Source organism: Acanthochromis polyacanthus, chromosome 5, assembly GCF_021347895.1.
Source record: "Acanthochromis polyacanthus isolate Apoly-LR-REF ecotype Palm Island chromosome 5, KAUST_Apoly_ChrSc, whole genome shotgun sequence".
NCBI lineage: Eukaryota > Metazoa > Chordata > Actinopteri > Pomacentridae > Acanthochromis > Acanthochromis polyacanthus.
Genome location: NC_067117.1, coordinates 33,712,265 through 33,732,221, shown reverse-complemented (window position 1 = coordinate 33,732,221; position 19,957 = coordinate 33,712,265). Strand labels below are relative to the sequence as shown.

Here is a 19,957-nt window from a genome sequence, read left to right as displayed (position 1 = left end):
CTATGTCTGCACCTCCGTATTAAAGCCACGGCAGTGGAAAGTAAATATACTGTAGCTGAACATTCCAGTTTTATGAATGAGGAGGAGAGGTTGAGACAGCTGGTTGTGAAGTGTGCCAAATCCCACTGGACAACAGTCTGCTGCTGTAGTGGTTAAGGATGCTAATCAGACTCACTTACCACTCAGATCTCCACCTCTCAGACGCTCTGTCCACTCAGAGAATATGTGTGACGTATTAAACAGGATTGTCCAATTTCAATAGTTTTCCTTTTGACCTTTTAGAGATTGTTGTTGAAAATGTACCAACAATTGATGAGTATCAACAAAATGATCCTTCATCTGATTAAATAATCTGAGTTGTCAGCATCAACCTGCACTCACTGGAAAGAACAACATCTTAGTGCTCTACTGATATTCACTACAAACAATCCTCTTCTTTTATTGACTGCTCTTTTGTTCATTCTAGACAAATTCAGAGAGAGTTTCTGAATCACCTCAGTGACAGGGAAGCTCCTTTGTTTGGACTCCAACCAGCAATGAAGGGTTTTAATAAGACTGAATGTCTTTGTTGGAAAATATCAGATGATTATTAAATCTGACTAGTGATGTAAAAATACTCAGTGTGATGGTTTCTGTGGTTTCCACTTTTCTTCCTCTCATTTCTTCAGATCTTGTCATTGGTTCCACTCCACAAATTAAATATTCTCAAACATCTTATGGTAAATATTTTGATTCAAGGTTCACAAAATGAAATGACAATGTTCAAAAAAGTGATGATTCTTTACAAAATTGAGGAACAACCAACAGCATGATGGAGGAGAAGTTTTTGGAGTCGGATTCCTTCTAAACCTCTGTCCCTTCAGGGCAAAGGTCTGGATGGATTGTTCCACAGGGGCTCTGTGAGTGAGTTTAATCTGGTTTCCCACACTCTGTCCTTCCACTGCTTTCACTGCAGGAACAATAGAAGTGTGCCTCATTATGCATCACATTAGATGCAACGTGTGACCTCTTTGAGGAGGGAGATCATTGCCTTTCAAATGTTTACAAAAAGCACCTGAAACTGATAAATATATGAAATGAACTGAGCAGCAGTAGAGTCTTCAAAATACACTACCAGTCAACAGTTTAGACACACTTTCTTATTCAGTGTTTTTATTTATTTGTATTATTTTCTGCATTGTAGATTTATCCTGAAGATTAACACTTTTTTTGTTTACAACATAGTTCCATCTGTATTCTTTGATAGTTTTGATGTCTTCAGTATTAATCTACAATGTAGAAAATAACTAAATAACAACCACTGAATGAGATGGTGTGTCCAAACTTTTGACAGGTAGTGTACATGTGTGATGACTTCACATACTTCATGTGAGCAGAGTGAAATGACATTGATAATACCTGCTCATCAAAAGTCTGAAATGAACCATGTTACAATTCTGTGTTTTACACTAAACTTTTATAACTGTATGTTAAAATGTGACACATTTTATAACAACATGTAAGCCAAATATTGAAATAATGATGGAGATTGTTATCAATGAACTGAAAATTCATATTAGGAAGACAATCAGTTTTTCATCATTATTTCAAAGGTAATTACAACTTAAAATGACACGAGAACAGACATTTTTCTGCTGACATTCTTTGTTTATTGAACAAGACTCAATGAGCCACTTGAAGGATGAAGCTCCAACAACAGGTGATGATACATCACAACCAGAACTTGTAGATTTCTACAAGACACAGTGTACTCATACAGAGTAAAGGAACAACTGTCTTTACAAAAGACAAAGAACTCACAGCATTTGTTTTTTTTCTCCCAAATGGAGAAAAAAAAACTCATATTGAGCGACTGACCCTAAAACATGTCGTCATTCTCAATAGGAAAGAATTTGAATTGACTTTTAAAATGTCAAAAAAATCCATTGTCACTGCATAACTGTGACAGTTTAACATTAAACTAACCTTTTGCAGGAACTGGATAAAATGACTAATCTTAAAACAGATCATTTTCTCATCCCATACAACAGGAAAAGTTTCAACAACTGATTAAAAAGACAACGATGTGTTTAGATCACTATGATCAATATTTAACAAGAGTTAAGAAATATCACAACTGTATAATGCACAGCAAAGCACAAATGTAGGAACATTTTGACATGAAGCAAACCTTTTAGAATTAAAGGATAAACATGTGGATCTTACAATAGATCAGCTTTTTGTTCATTTTGACAATTTGTCCTTCCAGCAGAAAGAAATAGTTTTATCACAGTGATCAATAACTATTAAAAGATGGCAAAGGTCACCATACAATTACCAACAAATGAAATATGACAGGAGCTAGTAATTGCAAATGCAATCAGATTAGGTTCATGCAACATGCATGACAACATGTTTTCTTTCTTATCTTGATAGATATTGTTGCTGTCGTTTCCTCAGGAAATGTTGTTTTACACAAAGAATAAAAACAAATCAACCTTCTGTACATAGAGAAGAACAAGTTCATGAAATTCATAGAATTCAGTCCAGTAATCTTTGACCAATGTGGTCATTAGATGCTGTCTGGTAGTAAGTCCAGTGTGCAGGTGTCTACCACGGCCTCCAGAGGGCGCTGTTGACTGGACTCTTGTCTTTGGTGATGCTGCTCTGGACTGTGGAGCTGAGAGGAGAGAAGTCAGCCTCTGTCAGGTTGTTTTCAGAGGACGGCTGCAGCTTGCTGAAGTGGTTCAACAGTCTTCTCTGGGACTGTGTCTTCACCTCCTCCTTGGACAGGAAGTTCATCACCTCTCTGACACAGCTGGAGTAGCCCTGATCCACAACTGCTGTGTTGACTGCTTGATGCTGCTGCAGCAGTCTTCTCAGGAAGCAAACTGTCATCTCCAGGATGTCTGCTTTCTCCATCTTGGAGTCTGGCTGCTGTTTGAGGAACTCTGGACCCAGGAGAGACTTGAGCTGCTCAATGCTGCTGTTGATTCGCTCTCTGCGGAGCTTCTCCACCAGAGGTTTTCTGAGCTGCAGAGAGAAGAACAAAGTCATGAATGAAAGTGTTCAGGACTGCATAGTGTTCAGCATATAAAGCTGTCATGAATGATGTTAAAGTGTCCATGAATGTCCAATTTACCTTGTGGGTCAGAGTCAGATGTTCCTGAGAATTGGTCATTGCTGCAGTGATTGTAGATGCCATGGTTGGATGTGTGAGCTGTAGAGGTCTGTGTAGAGAGAATGTGATGTGTGCTGGTTTCATCCCTCCTATTTATAGTCCCACATCTCCATATGAATGTGTGGGTCTTGGTCTGGTTGAGGTTTCCCACAGTGTGAGCCAATCAGAGAGCTCTGTGAGACAATGAGACATGTGGAGCAGCAACATGCTGTCATTAATGCCTGGGGGACAATAGTTAGATCTCAGGGGAACAGGTGGAGGACTGGGGGGAGATGGAGGGAGACTGACTGAGCTCTGTGTGGATCTGAGAAAGTGGTGACCCTGTGGAGAGATCAGATGTGCTGCCTGATGCTGGGATCAATGACTTTGACTGAGCACACACTTACAGTCTGATCACACACGTGGGAGAATATCTTCTCTGATGGAATAACTTGGCAACAAACATATCCAGAATAAATGAAATTTGTATTTTCAGGTTTGTTCTGTGTTTCTCTTGCGGTAAACTTAAAATTTCACTGGTGACATGAAATGTTTGAAGGTGAATAATTTAATCAATTTTTTGATTTTTCACAATTTGCTTTTTAAAACAATATTGTTACCTCATAAACACACAACTTTCTAATTTATTATTATGAGCTGATGTTTATTGTTGGCTTGTCAAATAACTTCAGACAATAATCCTGCTGCTGTCCAGATGCAGTCGAGTCTTTTGACACGTGTCTTGTCGTCAGTGTGAGTAGGAGGTTGATCTGAGTTTCCCACACTGACTCCCTGTGCTGTGGTCAATGAACAACAAAGGGACTTGTGTGACAGATGCTGGCTGTGTGTTGTTATAGAAACAGAGCATTACATCACCACCCATCTGGAGGGAAACGATCCCATTGGCTGGTTCTGACAATTTGTAAAATGTTGAATTTGTTGTGGTTTTCTTGTCTTGAAATAAGATCAAAATGATCTGGCCTGTTGTATTTTTCATTTGTGATCACTGTTGTACATTTTAAACCTCTGGTTGTGATCGTGACTGATTTGTGACCATCAGCTGGTTCCACATTTCAGCTCTGAGGGTGGGAGGATTCCTGGGAGGACAGCAGCTTCCTGAAGTGTGCCAATTCTCTTTGGAGAATTAAGTGTCTGCTGGTGGAGTCTGTGTCATTTCCAGTCATCTCTGTTCTCCAGAGTTTTCCCACACTTGTTGTATTAACATAAAATAGACATGTGCCGCTTTGCAAACTGACTGGAAGGTCCAGTTTGGCACAGGCAGTGAGTGACCTTTGTTAACATTAAAAAATGGATACACAAGCTCCATGTGAAATTTTCACTTAAGTAATTCATACTTAAAGATCAAATATCATGTTTGGTTCTCTAGTTTAAAACTTTAGATCCCAATGAGTCCATGTTGTTGTCCATTCAGGTCAGAGTTAGTGTGACAGAATGTGGACGTCACACTACGACAGAATGCAGTTGGCTAAGTAAAGCCAGTCATTAGAGTTAGGAGATGGTTCTCTAAACCTTTTATTGCTCTCAGTCAGGAATACAGTGGCCAGATATGACATCATCTGAATCATCCCCAGTTATCACATGTAACGTTTAATAGTGTTGATTTTTGACAACAGGCAGAAGAACAGAGATTGAATCTCTAAACCTCAGATTGTTTTCTCAGATATGTTCCATGTCCTACATGTCAGCATATGTAGTGGAACACTTCAACATTCCATCATCATTTCTGTAACACATTTTGGAACATCAGGGACCTTGTGTGCTTTTGTTTTGTGAAAGACATGAAGACATCACATCACGTGTGTTTTGTTTCTCTGTTTCAGACAATCTTGGACAATGTACCTGTGGAGGAGAACTGATCCTAAATTGAGCTCAAGAGCAACAGTGACTCTGCAATCTGAACAGAGGAAAAGAATACAGAGCTGAGAACGAGTGAGAAGGAAAGCTGTAAGTGAACTCCAAGTTTCCCATAATTAGATTTAGAGAAAGTTTTGCATTGCTGCCTGAAGAGTCGTCTGGTGCGCTTTACATCAGACATTTGATTACATCAATGTTTAGGTTGAGATTTACAAGAAATATTTTAGCTGCTACAGAGTGAACAGAATACTGCTGTTAAAAAGCACTTTATTTGTTTCAAGTGTTTGCAAATCAAATGTAAATTATTTTTTGTTCATGTAGCAGTACTTTTAAATCAAAATGCAGAATACACTACGTTTTAAGTTCATTATTTAATTTTACGCACAATAATTAATTGTAGAAAAATCATGCAATTAATCACATTGGAGATTTTTAATCGTTTCCCAGCAACTATATATATATATATATATATATATATATATATATATATATTCATATTCTATTGAGACATGTTAAAAGCATTTTGTCTGCAGGCATCTCATGTGTATAATTTAAACAACTTTTTCTTAAAAGCAGTCAGTTTTTTTGTTATTTTTTTGGTGCTGCATACCACAGGAGAACAGCGTGGCATTTCCATGGTGTTTTTGTATTTGTGTTTAAATTAGACAATGTCATCTTGTCCAGATGCAGCAGGTGTGTCCTCTGTCTTGTGCTCCATCGTTGGTGTGAGTAGAAAGTTGCTCTGAGTTTCCCACACTTAGTGTGTGAATGAAGTGGTCAGTGCAGCACAAAAGGGCTTTGAAAGGAGCTTTTGTGACGGATGCTGGTGGTGTGCTTTAACACAGACACAACCTGACGTCACCAACCATCTGGAGGGAAACTACATGATTGGTTGTTCAACCATTTGATGAAACTTTCAAATCGAGTCAAAACTACATGGGTTGTCAATAATAATAATACTATGTCTGCACCTCCGTATTAAAGCCACGGCAGTGGAAAGTAAATATACTGTAGCTGAACATTCCAGTTTTATGAATGAGGAGGAGAGGTTGAGACAGCTGGTTGTGAAGTGTGCCAAATCCCACTGGACAACAGTCTGCTGCTGTAGTGGTTAAGGATGCTAATCAGACTCACTTACCACTCAGATCTCCACCTCTCAGACACTCTGTCCACTCAGAGAATATGTGTGACGTATTAAACAGGATTGTCCAATTTCAATAGTTTTTCCTTTTGACCTTTTAGAGATTGTTGTTGAAAATGTACCAACAATTGATGAGTATCAACAAAATGATCCTTCATCTGATTGAATAATCTGAGTTGTCAGCATCAACCTGCACTCACTGGAAAGAACAACATCTTAGTGCTCTACTGATATTCACTACAAACAATCCTCTTCTTTTATTGACTGCTCTTTTGTTCATTCTAGACAAATTCAGAGAGAGTTTCTGAATCACCTCAGTGACAGGGAAGCTCCTTCGTTTGGACTCCAACCAGCAATGAAGGGTTTTAATAAGACTGAATGTCTTTGTTGGAAAATATCAGATGATTATTAAATCTGACTAGTGATGTAAAAATACTCAGTGTGATGGTTTCTGTGGTTTCCACTTTTCTTCCTCTCATTTCTTCAGATCTTGTCATTGGTTCCACTCCACAAATTAAATATTCTCAAACATCTTATGGTAAATATTTTGATTCAAGGTTCACAAAATGAAATGACAATGTTCAAAAAAGTGATGGTTCTTTATAAAATTGAGGAACAACCAACAGCATGATGGAGGAGAAGTTTTTGGAGTCGGATTCCTTCTAAACCTCTGTCCCTTCAGGGCAAAGGTCTGGATGGATTGTTCCACAGGGGCTCTGTGAGTGAGTTTAATCTGGTTTCCCACACTCTGTCCTTCCACTGCTTTCACTGCAGGAACAATAGAAGTGTGCCTCATTATGCATCACATTAGATGCAACGTGTGACCTCTTTGAGGAGGGAGATCATTGCCTTTCAAATGTTTACAAAAAGCACCTGAAACTGATAAATATATGAAATGAACTGAGCAGCAGTAGAGTCTTCAAAATACACTACCAGTCAACAGTTTAGACACACTTTCTTATTCAGTGTTTTTATTTATTTGTATTATTTTCTACATTGTAGATTTATCCTGAAGATTAACACTTTTTTGTTTACAACATAGTTCCATCTGTATTCTTTGATAGTTTTGATGTCTTCAGTATTAATCTACAATGTAGAAAATAACTAAATAACAACCACTGAATGAGACGGTGTGTCCAAACTTTTGACAGGTAGTGTACATGTGTGATGACTTCACATACTTCATGTGAGCAGAGTGAAATGACATTGATAATACCTGCTCATCAAAAGTCTGAAATGAACCATGTTACAATTCTGTGTTTTACACTAAACTTTTATAACTGTATGTTAAAATGTGACACATTTTATAACAACATGTAAGCCAAATATTGAAATAATGATGGAGATTGTTATCAATGAACTGAAAATTCATATTAGGAAGACAATCAGTTTTTCATCATTATTTCAAAGGTAATTACAACTTAAAATGACACGAGAACAGACATTTTTCTGCTGACATTCTTTGTTTATTGAACAAGACTCAATGAGCCACTTGAAGGATGAAGCTCCAACAACAGGTGATGATACATCACAACCAGAACTTGTAGATTTCTACAAGACACAGTGTACTCATACAGAGTAAAGGAACAACTGTCTTTATAAAAGACACAAAACTTACAGAATTTGGGGACAGAACTCACTGTCACTTTTTCCAGTAAAATGATAAAAAATATTGATCTTTAAACAGATCATTTGAAAGTAATCACATCAGGTGGGAAGTTCTGACAGCATATACATGAAAAAGACAAAGATGTTTGATCAAACTGATCAACAGATAAATAATGTGACACCAAGGTAATGCACAATAAAGCATAAAAAATGAGAAGATTGTGAAATGAAGCTAACCTTTTACAAAAAGGATTATTAGATTAATCATTAAACTGATCAACGTTTCATTCATTTTTAGAATTTGTCTCTCAATTAGAAACTAATTTAATCACTTTGATCAAAAGTAATCAAACAACAAGAATTGTGACCATATAAATACCAGTACATGAAGTACAGTAAGAACTAGTAATAAGTGAGTGATATTAAGCAAACCTTTCAGAGAAAAGGAATAAACATTTGGATGTTAAAACACATCACTTTTAAGGAATGACACACACAACAGTGTAGAATGACAAAATATTGTAACAAATCAAATGATAATAGATGATTAATATAATTATCAGTACATGAAGTACAGTAAGAACTAAAACATAATTGCAGATGCAATCAGATTAGGTTCATGCAACATACTTGAAGAGATGTTTACTCTCTGTTTTTTTCTTTCTTATCTTGAAAGATACTGTTGCTGTCGTTTCCTCAGGAAATGTTTTCAAAACACAAAAACAAATGTGTAAACCTTTCTATACATACAGAAAAACATGTTGATGAAATTTCATGGAATTCAGTCCAGTAATCTTTGACCAATATGGTCTATTCAGCTTGTCTGCTGCATGACAACATGTTTACTTTCTCAACTTGAAAGATATTGTTGCTGTCGTTTCCTCAGGAAGTATTATCTTGCATGAAGAACAAATCAACCTTCTGTACATAGAGAAGAACAAGTTCATGAATTTCATAGAATTTAGTCCAGTAATCTTTGACCAATGTGGTCATTAGATGCTGTTTGGTAGTAAGTCCAGTGTGCAGGTGTCTACCACGGCCTCCAGAGGGCGCTGTTGACTGGACTCTTGTCTTTGGTGATGCTGCTCTGGACTGTGGAGCTGAGAGGAGAGAAGTCAGCCTCTGTCAGGTTGTTTTCAGAGGAAGGCTGCAGCTTGTTGATGTGCTTGAGCAGTGTTCTCTGCTGTTGGTTCTGCTGCTGCATGTGTGTCAGGACACAAACTGTCATCTCCAGGATGTCTGCTTTCTCCATCTTGGAGTCTGGCTGCTGTTTGAGGAACTCTGGACCCAGGAGAGACTTGAGCTGCTCAATGCTGCTGTTGATTCGCTCTCTGCGGAGCTTCTCCACCAGAGGTTTTCTGAGCTGCAGAGAGAAGAATAAAGTCATGAATGAAAGTGTTCAGGACTGCATAGTGTTCAGCATATAAAGCTGTCATGAATGATGTTAAAGTGTTCATGAATGTCCAATTTACCTTGTGGGTCAGAGTCAGATGCTCCTGAGAATTGGTCATTGCTGCAGTGATTGTAGGTGCCATGGTTGGATGTGTGAGCTGTAGAGGTCTGTGTAGAGAGAATGTGATGTGTGCTGGTTTCATCCCTCCTATTTATAGTCCCACATCTCCATATGAATGTGTGGGTCTTGGTCTGGTTGAGGTTTCCCACAGTGTGAGCCAATCAGAGAGCTCTGTGAGACAATGAGACATGTGGAGCAGCAACATGCTGTCATTAATGCCTGGGGGACAATAGTTAGATCTCAGGGGAACAGGTGGAGGACTGGGGGGAGATGGAGGGAGACTGACTGAGCTCTGTGTGGATCTGAGAAAGTGGTGACCCTGTGGAGAGATCAGATGTGCTGCCTGATGCTGGGATCAATGACTTTGACTGAGCACACACTTATAGTCTGATCACACACGTGGGAGAATAACTTCTCTGATGGAATAACTCAGGAAAAATATGTTGACCCAGTGTTAATTGTATTGTCATGTTTGCTTCTGTTTGCTTCAACTGAGGTTAAACCTAAAATGTTTCTGGTGAAATCAATATGTTTTGAATTAGTAACTTCTTTTATGGAATATAAGGACAAAACTGTCTGAAATGTCAGAAGTGAAATCAGTGTTTCTAGTTGGCTAATGTAGTGAGATGTTGTGTTTTATATATTTCGAGATTTTTCTGAAAAAATATATTGCCAAACGCTACTATTAGACAGTAGAGTTAGGTGGCCATTAACAGCATGTCAAATAACTTCAGAAAATAATCCTGCTGCTGTCCAGATGCAGTCGAGTCTTTTGACACGTGTCTTGTCGTCAGTGTGAGTAGGAGGTTGATCTGAGTTTCCCACACTGACTCCCTGTGCTGTGGTCAATGAACAACAAAGGGACTTGTGTGACAGATGCTGGCTGTGTGTTGTTATAGAAACAGAGCATTACATCACCACCCATCTGGAGGGAAACGATCCCATTGGCTGGTTCTGACAATTTGTAAAATGTTGAATTTGTTGTGGTTTTCTTTTCTTGAAATAAGATCAAAATGATCTGGCCTGTTGTATTTTTCATTTGTGATCACTGTTGTACATTTTAAACCTCTGGTTGTAATCATGACTGATTTGTGACCATCAGCTGGTTCCACATTTCAGCTCTGAGGGTGGGAGGATTCCTGGGAGGACAGCAGCTTCCTGAAGTGTGCCAATTCTCTTTGGAGAATTAAGTGTCTGCTGGTGGAGTCTGTGTCGTTTCCAGTCATCTCTGTTCTCCAGAGTTTTCCCACACTTGTTGTATTAACATAAAATAGCCATGTGCCGCTTTGCAAACTGACTGGAGGATCCAGTGTGACCAACCTCTTGAAAGTATTTTACTATTAAATTCAAATTTGTATGCAAAAGCTTTATGTGAAAATGAAAATAAAACAATTTAAAATGTGCTTCAAGCCAGATGTTTGGTTCCACGATTGTGTCAGATTCAGATTAAAATTGTTTCAGGAGAAGGAAAACCGGCATCACTCTGTGGCAGAATTCTGTTTCCTAATTTCAGCCCAAAATATAAAGTGGAAGTGATTGTAAAAACGGGTCTTTTCTCAAAGTCAGGAATATGGAGGGCAGATATTGTAACATCTGAAGATGTACTTGGGACTCCAGCAGTTGTAATCACTGAGGAAATAAAGCAGCAGTGATGCCAACACCTTGCAGGTTAATAGCAAATGATGGTCAGGTGCAGGCTGTCAAACCAATTTTTCCATCCCTTTTGGACTCCTAACATTGTGCACAGTAATTTCGAAATAACTCCGAAAAGTCTCGTTTTGTATTATCTAGAACAATGGTTCTCAACCCTGTTCCTCAGGACCCACTATCCTGCATGTTTTAGATGCTTCCCTGCTCCAACACACCTGACTCAAATGATCAGCTCGTCCTCAGGCTTCTGCAGAGGCTTGATGACGAGCTGATCATTTGAATCAGGTGTGTTGGAGCAGGGAAGCATCTAAAACATGCAGGATAGTGGGTCTTGAGGAACAGGGTTGAGAACCACTGATCTAGAATGTTATAGGGCTGCACAGTGTATCAGTGGTTAGCTCCATCATCTTGCAAAGGAAAGATCCCTGGTTCGTGTCCCGGCCTGGGATCTTTCTGGATGGAGTTTGCATGTTCTCCCTGTGCATTGGGGGGTTTTCTCCAGGTTCTCCGGCTTCCTCCCACAGTCCATTGATGATTCTAAATTGTCGGTAGGTGTGAATGTGAGTGTGATTGTTTTTCTCTATGTGTAGCCCTGTGATAGACTGGTGACCTGTCCAGGGTGTCCCTTGCCTTCACCCTAAAGTCAGCTGGGATAGACTCCATTCTCCCCGACCCTAATGAGGATTATGCAGTGTACAGATAATGGGTGGGACAAAACGTTATACTGTTTATTTACACAGCAGAAGGCAAAAAGGTATGTGAATCTCATAATTGTAATTCTTGTGTTTTAATACATCAAATAGGATAATATGTAACTGTTACCAATATCCATCATCAAAAATCTCCTTCTATTAGACATTTTAGAAAAGTTTTCCCTTTGTGTGCAAAATTATTTCCCATGAAAGGTAGGAAGACAATATTTGATATGTTTTGTGTTTATTTTTTCTGTTTCAGACCTGTTTGAATGAAGTCCCTGTGAGTTTGAGCAGATTTTGAAATGAGGTCAGGAGCACCAGTGAACAGAGGCCAAGAAATCAGACCCGAGGACGACTGAGAAGAAAAGCTGTTGGTAAACTCTTAGGATTCCCACAATTTTGTCTGAAAGTAGTTCTGCATGAATGCTTGAAGAGTGAGAGGATCTTGCATTGTTCACTTTGGACTGAATTCACAGATAGTTTGTAAATGACCTGTGTGATAGGAAAGCTCCTTTGTTCTGGCTCCGATCTACAACAGATTGTTTATAATATACTAGATCTCTTCCTGTAGGAAACTAAGAGAGAAAAAATATGACCGGTTATATAAAAAATATACCAAATGTAAGACTTTTGGAGGTTTCCACTGTTTTGAAGAAAGTTATTTTTCTCTCTCATGACCTTTCTTCTTCTCGTATCTTCAGATTGTATCTTTGACTTAAGTCCTCAAATGAAACTTGTCAAACTTCCGATACTAAAGATATTGGTTGTAGGTTAACAAGATGCAGTATCACTGTTCTGAAAAAAGTGACAATGTCTGTTTTTTTAATGATGGAGGAACCAACAGCATGATGGAGAAGAAAGTTTTGCAGTCGGGTTCCTTCTAAACCTCTGTCCCTTCAGGGCAAAGGTCTGGATGGATTGTTCCACAGGGGCTCTGTGAGTGAGTTTAATCTGGTTTCCCACACTCTGTCCTTCCACTGCTTTCACTGCAGGAACAATAGAAGTGTGCCTCATTATGCATCACATTAAATCCAATGTGTGACCTCTTTTAGGTCGGGGTGGGGGGATGATTAACTTTGACATTTTTACCATAGAAGCACCTGAAACTGATAATTGTACCAAAATCACTGAACAGAAATGGAGTCTTTGAACTAAACGTTTGATGAGATGATTGACTCCATATGAACAGAGTGATAACACTGATAATGCTTAATCATCAAAAATCTTAATAGAACCATGTTACTGTTCTTTGTTCAACACTAAACATGCATAATTGTAAATAAAAATATAAACATTTTGTAATTATATGTCAATCAAATCTAAGAATAATACCAGAAATGTTAATCAGTTAACTGATTAACTTTTTTTTTTTTACTTCCTCTGCAGCAACCACTCGTACTGTTACTGGCAGCAGGTCTGTCACTGCACATAATCTGCTGCTTTCACCCACCTTTGCTGTGGTTTTTCTTTCTCTTGCTCTTTTTTAATGTGCTGCTCTTTGCCCACCTAATAGCCCCTGGGGATAAATAAAGTTTTTTCTGATTCTTAAAATGAAGAACTTCTTTTGATCATTATGGAGAGGGTAACTACAACATTTAATGACACGAGAACAGACATTTTTCAGCTGACAATGTTTGTTTATTGAACAAGACTCAATGAGCCACTTGAAGGCTGAAGCTCCAACAACAGGTGATGATACATCACAACCAGAACTTGTAGATTTCTACAAGACACAGTGTACTCATACAGAGTAAAGGAACAACTGTCTTTACAAAAGACAAAGAACTCACAGCATTTGTTTTTTTTTCTCCCAAATGGAGAAAAAAAAAAAACTCAAACTCACAGAAGTAAACTTAAGACCGGCCCTAAAACATGTCGTCATTCTCAATAGAAAAGAATTTGAATGGACTTTTAAAACGTAAAAAAAAAAATCCATTGTCACTGCATAACTGTGACAGTTTAACATTAAACTAATCTTTTGCAGGAACTGGATAAAATGACTAATCTTAAAACAGATCATTTTCTCATCCCATACAACAGGAAAAGTTTCAACAACTGATTAAAAAGACAACAATGTGTTTAGATCACTATGATCAATATTTAACAAGAGTTAAGAAATATCACAACTGTATAAAGCACAGCAAAGCACAAATGTAGGAACATTTTGACATGAAGCAAACCTTTTAGAATTAAAGGATAAACATGTGGATCTTACAATAGATCAGCTTTTTGTTCATTTTGACAATTTGTCCTTCCAGCAGAAAGAAATAGTTTTATCACAGCGATCAATAACTATTAAAAGATGGCAAAGGTCACCATACAATTACCAACAAATGAAATATGACAGGAGCTAGTAATTGCAAATGCAATCAGATTAGGTTCATGCAACATGCATGACAACATGTTTTCTTTCTTATCTTTAAAGATATTGTTGCTGTCGTTTCCTCAGGAAATGTTGTTTTACACAAAGAATAAAAACAAATCAACCTTCTGTACATAGAGAAGAACAAGTTCATGAAATTCATAGAATTCAGTCCAGTAATCTTTGACCAATGTGGTCATTAGATGCTGTCTGGTAGTAAGTCCAGTGTGCAGGTGTCTACCACGGCCTCCAGAGGGCGCTGTTGACTGGACTCTTGTCTTTGGTGATGCTGCTCTGGACTGTGGAGCTGAGAGGAGAGAAGTCAGCCTCTGTCAGGTTGTTTTCAGAGGAAGGCTGCAGCTTGCTGAAGTGGTTCAACAGTCTTCTCTGGGACTGTGTCTTCACCTCCTCTTTGGACAGGAAGTTCATCACCTCTCTGACACCGCTGGAGTAGCCCTGATCCACAACTGCTGTGTTCACAGCTTGATGCTGCTGCTGCAGTCTTCTCAGGAAGCAAACTCTTGTCTTTGGTGATGCTGCTCTGGACTGTGGAGCTGAGAGGAGAGAAGTCAGCCTCTGTCAGGTTGTTTTCAGAGGAAGGCTGCAGCTTGTTGATGTCCTTGAGCAGTGTTCTCTGCTGTTGGTTCTGCTGCTGCATGTGTGTCAGGACACAAACTGTCATCTCCAGGATGTCTGCTTTCTCCATCTTGGAGTCTGGCTGCTGTTTGAGGAACTCTGGACCCAGGAGAGACTTGAGCTGTTCAATGCTGCTGTTAATTCGCTCTCTGCGGAGCTTCTCCACCAGAGGTTTTCTGAGCTGCAGAGAGAAGAACAAAGTCATGAATGAAAGTGTTCAGGACTGCATAGTGTTCAGCATATAAAGCTGTCATGAATGATGTTAAAGTGTCCATGAATGTCCAATTTACCTTGTGGGTCAGAGTCAGATGTTCCTGAGAATTGGTCATTGCTGCAGTGATTGTAGATGCCATGGTTGGATGTGTGAGCTGTAGAGGTCTGTGTAGAGAGAATGTGATGTGTGCTGGTTTCATCCCTCCTATTTATAGTCCCACATCTCCATATGAATGTGTGGGTCTTGGTCTGGTTGAGGTTTCCCACAGTGTGAGCCAATCAGAGAGCTCTGTGAGACAATGAGACATGTGGAGCAGCAACATGCTGTCATTAATGCCTGGGGGACAATAGTTAGATCTCAGGGGAACAGGTGGAGGACTGGGGGGAGATGGAGGGAGACTGACTGAGCTCTGTGTGGATCTGAGAAAGTGGTGACCCTGTGGAGAGATCAGATGTGCTGCCTGATGCTGGGATCAATGACTTTGACTGAGCACACACTTATAGTCTGATCACACACGTGGGAGAATATCTTCTCTGATGGAATAACTTGGCAACAAACATATCCAGAATAAATGAAATTTGTATTTTCAGGTTTGTTCTGTGTTTCTCTTGCGGTAAACTTAAAATTTCACTGGTGACATGAAATGTTTGAAGGTGAATAATTTAATCAAATTTTAGATTTTTCACAATTTGCTTTTTAAAAAAATATTGTTTCCTCATAAACACACAACTTTCTAAGACAATATTGTGAGTATATGTTTATTGTTGGCATGTCAAATAACTTCAGAAAATAATCCTGCTGCTGTCCAGATGCAGTCGAGTCTTTTGACACGTGTCTTGTCGTCAGTGTGAGTAGGAGGTTGATCTGAGTTTCCCACACTGACTCCCTGTGCTGTGGTCAATGAACAACAAAGGGACTTGTGTGACAGATGCTGGCTGTGTGTTGTTATAGAAACAGAGCATTACATCACCACCCATCTGGAGGGAAACGATCCCATTGGCTGGTTCTGACAGTTTGTAACATTTAAATTTCTTCTGATTTTTGTTTTTTGTTTTAGCTTGAAGTGGTTTTACTTGTCATATTTCAGTTTGCAGTCACTCTAATACATCAGGAGCATTTAATGATTATGATGACTGATTTCTCAGCATTAGATGCATCAAAATGTCTTCTTTGAGGTTGGGAGGGGACTCAGGGGACTGGACCTCCTTGAAGTGTGCCAATTCCCTCTAGAGAATTAGGTGCTCTGCTCTCTGTTTTCCCACACTCCGTTTTTTCAGAGAAATTAAGCATGTGCCCCGATGTAACATTTCTTTATAGGGCCTTTTTTTGCTGCAATCACTTGGTTGACCCTGTTCAAAACTATTTACCCATTCACTTAAAATGTATGTACTTAAAAATATGGGAAATTAAAAATCAATAACTCAAGAAAGTATTACGTTTGTGTAGTTTCTCTTATTCACAATCCTCAGCCAGAATATCTGCTTGCATGCTTTTGTCCATTCAGGTCATAATTCATGACAGAATTTTGATACTGTAGATCACTCTCCACACCAATATTCTGCTACTAACCTTGTCTCTGTGCAGCTCTGTCTTGCCATTTTTAACCTGATGCCAGCCTTATTTACAGCCTGACTTCTGTTGACTCCAGAGTCTTAGAATCTCGTGACAAGTGGAAGCAGCCTGCTAACTCAGTTTCCACTAGCTTTACTGGTCATTTTGCATAATTTTCTGGTAATTTTCTATCACTTTCTGATCATATTGTGTCACTTTCTGGTGATTTTTACCACTTTATGGTCATTTTTGCATAATTTTCTAGTCATTTTGCATTACTTTCTGGTGATTTTGCATCACTTTCTGGTAAATTTCCATCACTTTCTGGTCATTTTGTGTCACTTTGTGGTAAATTTCCATCACTTTCTGATTATTTTGCAGAATTTTCTGGTCATTTTGCACCACTTTTTGGTCATTTTGCACCATGTTCTGATTCTTTTACAGTTTTTAGCCATTCTGCATACATTTCCGGTCATTTTGCATCACTTTCTGGTGATTTTTTTTTTTTTTTTACCACTTTCTGGTCATTTTTGCATCATTTTCTGGACATTTTGTGTCACTTTATGGTCAATTTGCAAAATTTTCTGGTCATTTTGCAACATGTTCTGATTCTTTTACATTTTTTCGAAATTTTCATCCCTTTCCAGTCATTTTGCATCCCTTTCTGGTGACTTTTTTTTAACCATTTTCTGGTCATTTTGCACCTCTTTACATAATCTGATTAGAGCAAACTGTTTACTTTGGGAAATTTTTAATTGACACGTGTTGATAGAAGTGAAATATCATTGATTCTAAGCTTTCTGATGGAGCGGTGCCTCTCAAATGATTAAATGATACTTTTATTTTGGTGATTTTTTTAAACTATAACATGCCTTTCAAACCTGATGGTGAGTTTTGGGGTTAAGAGGGTGAACGGAAAAAAAACATCTCAAAGTAAGTTACAGGCACAAAATCAGCACTAAAACTGGTAAATCTTTCCTCAGATCTCCTGGTTGATCACTGTCTTGTACTTGGAGGAGACTTGTCAGATTGCTTTGCAACAAACAATGAAATGAGCCACATTAAATCTAAACAGTCCTCTCAACTGAATTTTCCCTTAGTGTAAATGATCATAAAATATCAAACACTTGTGGAAAAAATGCTGTCATTTTAAAGACAGAAAACCTCAGAGGTTGCTGTTGTCCGCAGCACAGACATGACTTAATGCTGCCGGACACAGTTTGTCCCTCTGAGGTTTCTGGGGTTTGTTTTGATGTCTGACTGGAGGATTCGACTATCAGGAAGTTTACTATAATCTGAAGAAGCTGCTTCAATCCAAACCGTGCAGGAAACCATTGATCTTTGTCGCCCTCTGCTGTCTAAAAACACGTTCATCCTGAATGAGCACTCAGTTGATCCCTTATCTTCAATAACTTCAGTGTATTTAATGAAAACATGCAAAGTTTAACCTTCATATTACGAATATTTTCAGTTAGAAACCCTTAAAATAACTAAAAGTGGCTGCAAAATTTGTTCGTTTTAATCCTTTTTCCATCATTTCTTAGCCTCGGAATCTCATCATTACAGCAGATAGACACATGAAGACATTTTCAGGGATGAAAAAGAATTTTTTTTGCCAAGAATCGTGTCCAGAAAATGATCCTGGTATCAAACAAGAATGCTCCTTTCATTGTCTAGAACTTGTTCTGACCAACCACCTATCACACATATGAGGCTTGAAAGTTTACAAAGAACGCACCTTTTCCCCTAAATGTGTCCAGAATGACACAAAAGTTCTGCAAAGTGACTCAAAAGATGTTCAAAATACCCCAAAAACGCACCCAAAATGATCAGAAATGTCTCCTAAATTGCTCAAATTTGCCCAAAATGATAAAAGTACATATCTATGGAAACAACCAGCACAATAAACACTTATCTTTCAACTCGGCTTTGGCCACAGCTCTTAAAGATTTGAAGCTAAAATTCAACTTGAAAGATAAACAAAGGACAGCACTTAAGTGTTTCATTGAGAAGAAAGACGTATTTGGACTTATGCCGACGGGATATGGCAAATCCTTAATATACCAGTTGGCTCCGCGGCTCCGCTGGTTGGGAAGCTAATGGGACTTAGCCACACAATCCGCCGGTGCTCTCGGAACCACGTCAGCCTATTCGTTGCTTTGATTGGTTGTATACCTACCCAATTGCTGCAGAGGGATTTGATAGACAACCTTTTAGCCCGCCTCCCTCCCTGTCGAGCTTCCCTCGACCCTTGTGCCGTCAGAAACATGGGATCTAGCATGGCTAGGCTAAGAAGCTGCCAAAATACAACCTAAATATAGAAGATCTTTGTACCCACAGCCATCAGGCTTTATAATTCTACAGCAAATAGCAGATGAGTTGACAGACAAATGCATTTCCCTTTTGGGATGAATAAAGCAATCTGAATCTTTAATTAATTCAAACAATATATCATGTGGATTATAATAAGGTCGAATAGCACTTCCACCATGGGGCACACATATATTAAGTTCATAACTTGGCCAAGGAGAATCATACACACGTAACAAAGGTACCTCTGCACTGAGGGAGACGACAGGAACAGGACCACATGCTGGGGGAACATAGCGCCACCTAGTGGATCACAACTAAAATCACTGGACTTGTGGGAGACAAACCCCCCCCAGCCAGAATCACAAAGCAGCTGCCATCAGAAAGACACTGCCCAACAGCTGCTGTCCAACTCACAGGTCATCACATCTGCGCTTAATGTAGTCAAAGTACTCATGGAAAATTCCAAGAGAGTGTAAATTTTTTTTAATAAACACGTAAATAGAATCAAAACAAGTTATAAATCTTTAAAGTAATATAAAACAAGTACCAAATCGTGTCAACATTTATTAAATATATTATTGTTATACAAAACATATATGTACACAAAAATATTAAATGTTACTAAACACAGGTTCAAAATCATTAGAATAGTTGAAAACAAACTGAAATAATCGAAGCAGTATTTTAAAGAATTAGGAGCCGTTTTAATTCAAGTAAGAAAAATCATGTAAATGATATTAAAATCTCGTTACGGGCCATTCAAACACAAGTCAAAAATCATGTCTTGTATCATTAGAAAAGCAAAAATAGATTACAAAAGACCAATTGACATAGAGATACAGAACAAAAAGCAGTCTTGTATCACCAGAAAAGCAAAAGTAGCTTACAACAGGCCAAGCAACATAGAAATACACAATAAAAAAAGCAGTCTTGTATCATTAGAAAAGCAAAAATAGCTTACAACAGGCCACGTGCCATAAAAATACACAATAAAAAGCAGTCTTGTATCATTATAAAAGCAAAAAATAGTCAATAACAGACCAATTGTCATAGAAACGCATAACAAAAAGCAGTCTTGCATCATTATAAAAGCAAAAATTATCTTATAACAGGCCATCTGCCATAGAAATACACAATAAAAAGCAGTTTTGTATCATTATAAAACCCTAACCCTCTACATAAACAATTGATGCCTCCATGTTAAATGACTGAGTTTTGTCTAAATGCTAAAGATCAGACAGCTGCAGCCAGTTCTACAGT

At 38.4% G+C, this 19,957-nt stretch overlaps 2 protein-coding genes and 1 long non-coding RNA gene across 6 annotated transcripts in view; 1 reads left to right on the top strand and 2 right to left on the bottom strand.

Moving 5' to 3' along the window:
- LOC127533991 (transcription factor HES-5-like) overlaps window positions 1-9,343 on the bottom strand; it is a 42,851-nt gene extending 33,508 nt beyond the window's left edge. Inside the window, exons 1-2 of one of the 3 annotated variants that reach the window (XR_007941895.1) lie at window positions 3,122-3,411; window positions 2,478-3,012 (exon numbers count right to left, since the gene is read on the bottom strand). Coding sequence is in view for 2 of the 3 variants with exons in the window: in XM_051948155.1 (XP_051804115.1) it covers window positions 2,590-3,012; window positions 3,122-3,244 (546 nt within the window). In the remaining variant the exon portion in view is untranslated. Of the gene's footprint in view, window positions 1-1,626; window positions 3,013-3,121; window positions 3,412-9,235 lie in introns of those variants that run through there. The other 2 variants (XM_051948156.1, XM_051948155.1) reach the window with 2 other exon arrangements.
- The window catches only part of LOC127534000 (uncharacterized), a 49,711-nt gene extending 36,823 nt beyond the window's left edge, over window positions 1-12,888 (top strand). Inside the window, exons 4-7 of one of the 2 annotated variants that reach the window (XR_007941903.1) lie at window positions 4,981-5,104; window positions 11,517-11,680; window positions 11,881-11,995; window positions 12,456-12,888. This is a non-coding gene — a long non-coding RNA (uncharacterized LOC127534000). Of the gene's footprint in view, window positions 1-4,980; window positions 5,105-11,516; window positions 11,681-11,880 lie in introns of both variants that reach the window. The other variant, XR_007941902.1, reaches the window with a different exon arrangement.
- Window positions 7,600-15,349, bottom strand: LOC127533988 (protein hairy-like). The gene is made up of 3 exons (XM_051948151.1): window positions 14,910-15,349; window positions 14,109-14,800; window positions 7,600-8,681 (listed from the first exon to the last, which is right to left on the bottom strand). The coding sequence occupies exons 1-2, from the start codon at window positions 15,030-15,032 to the stop codon at window positions 14,327-14,329; spliced, it is 597 nt and encodes a 198-aa protein (XP_051804111.1). The 5' UTR covers window positions 15,033-15,349; the 3' UTR covers window positions 7,600-8,681; window positions 14,109-14,326.
- Between the last annotated feature and the right edge of the window lie 4,608 nt (window positions 15,350-19,957).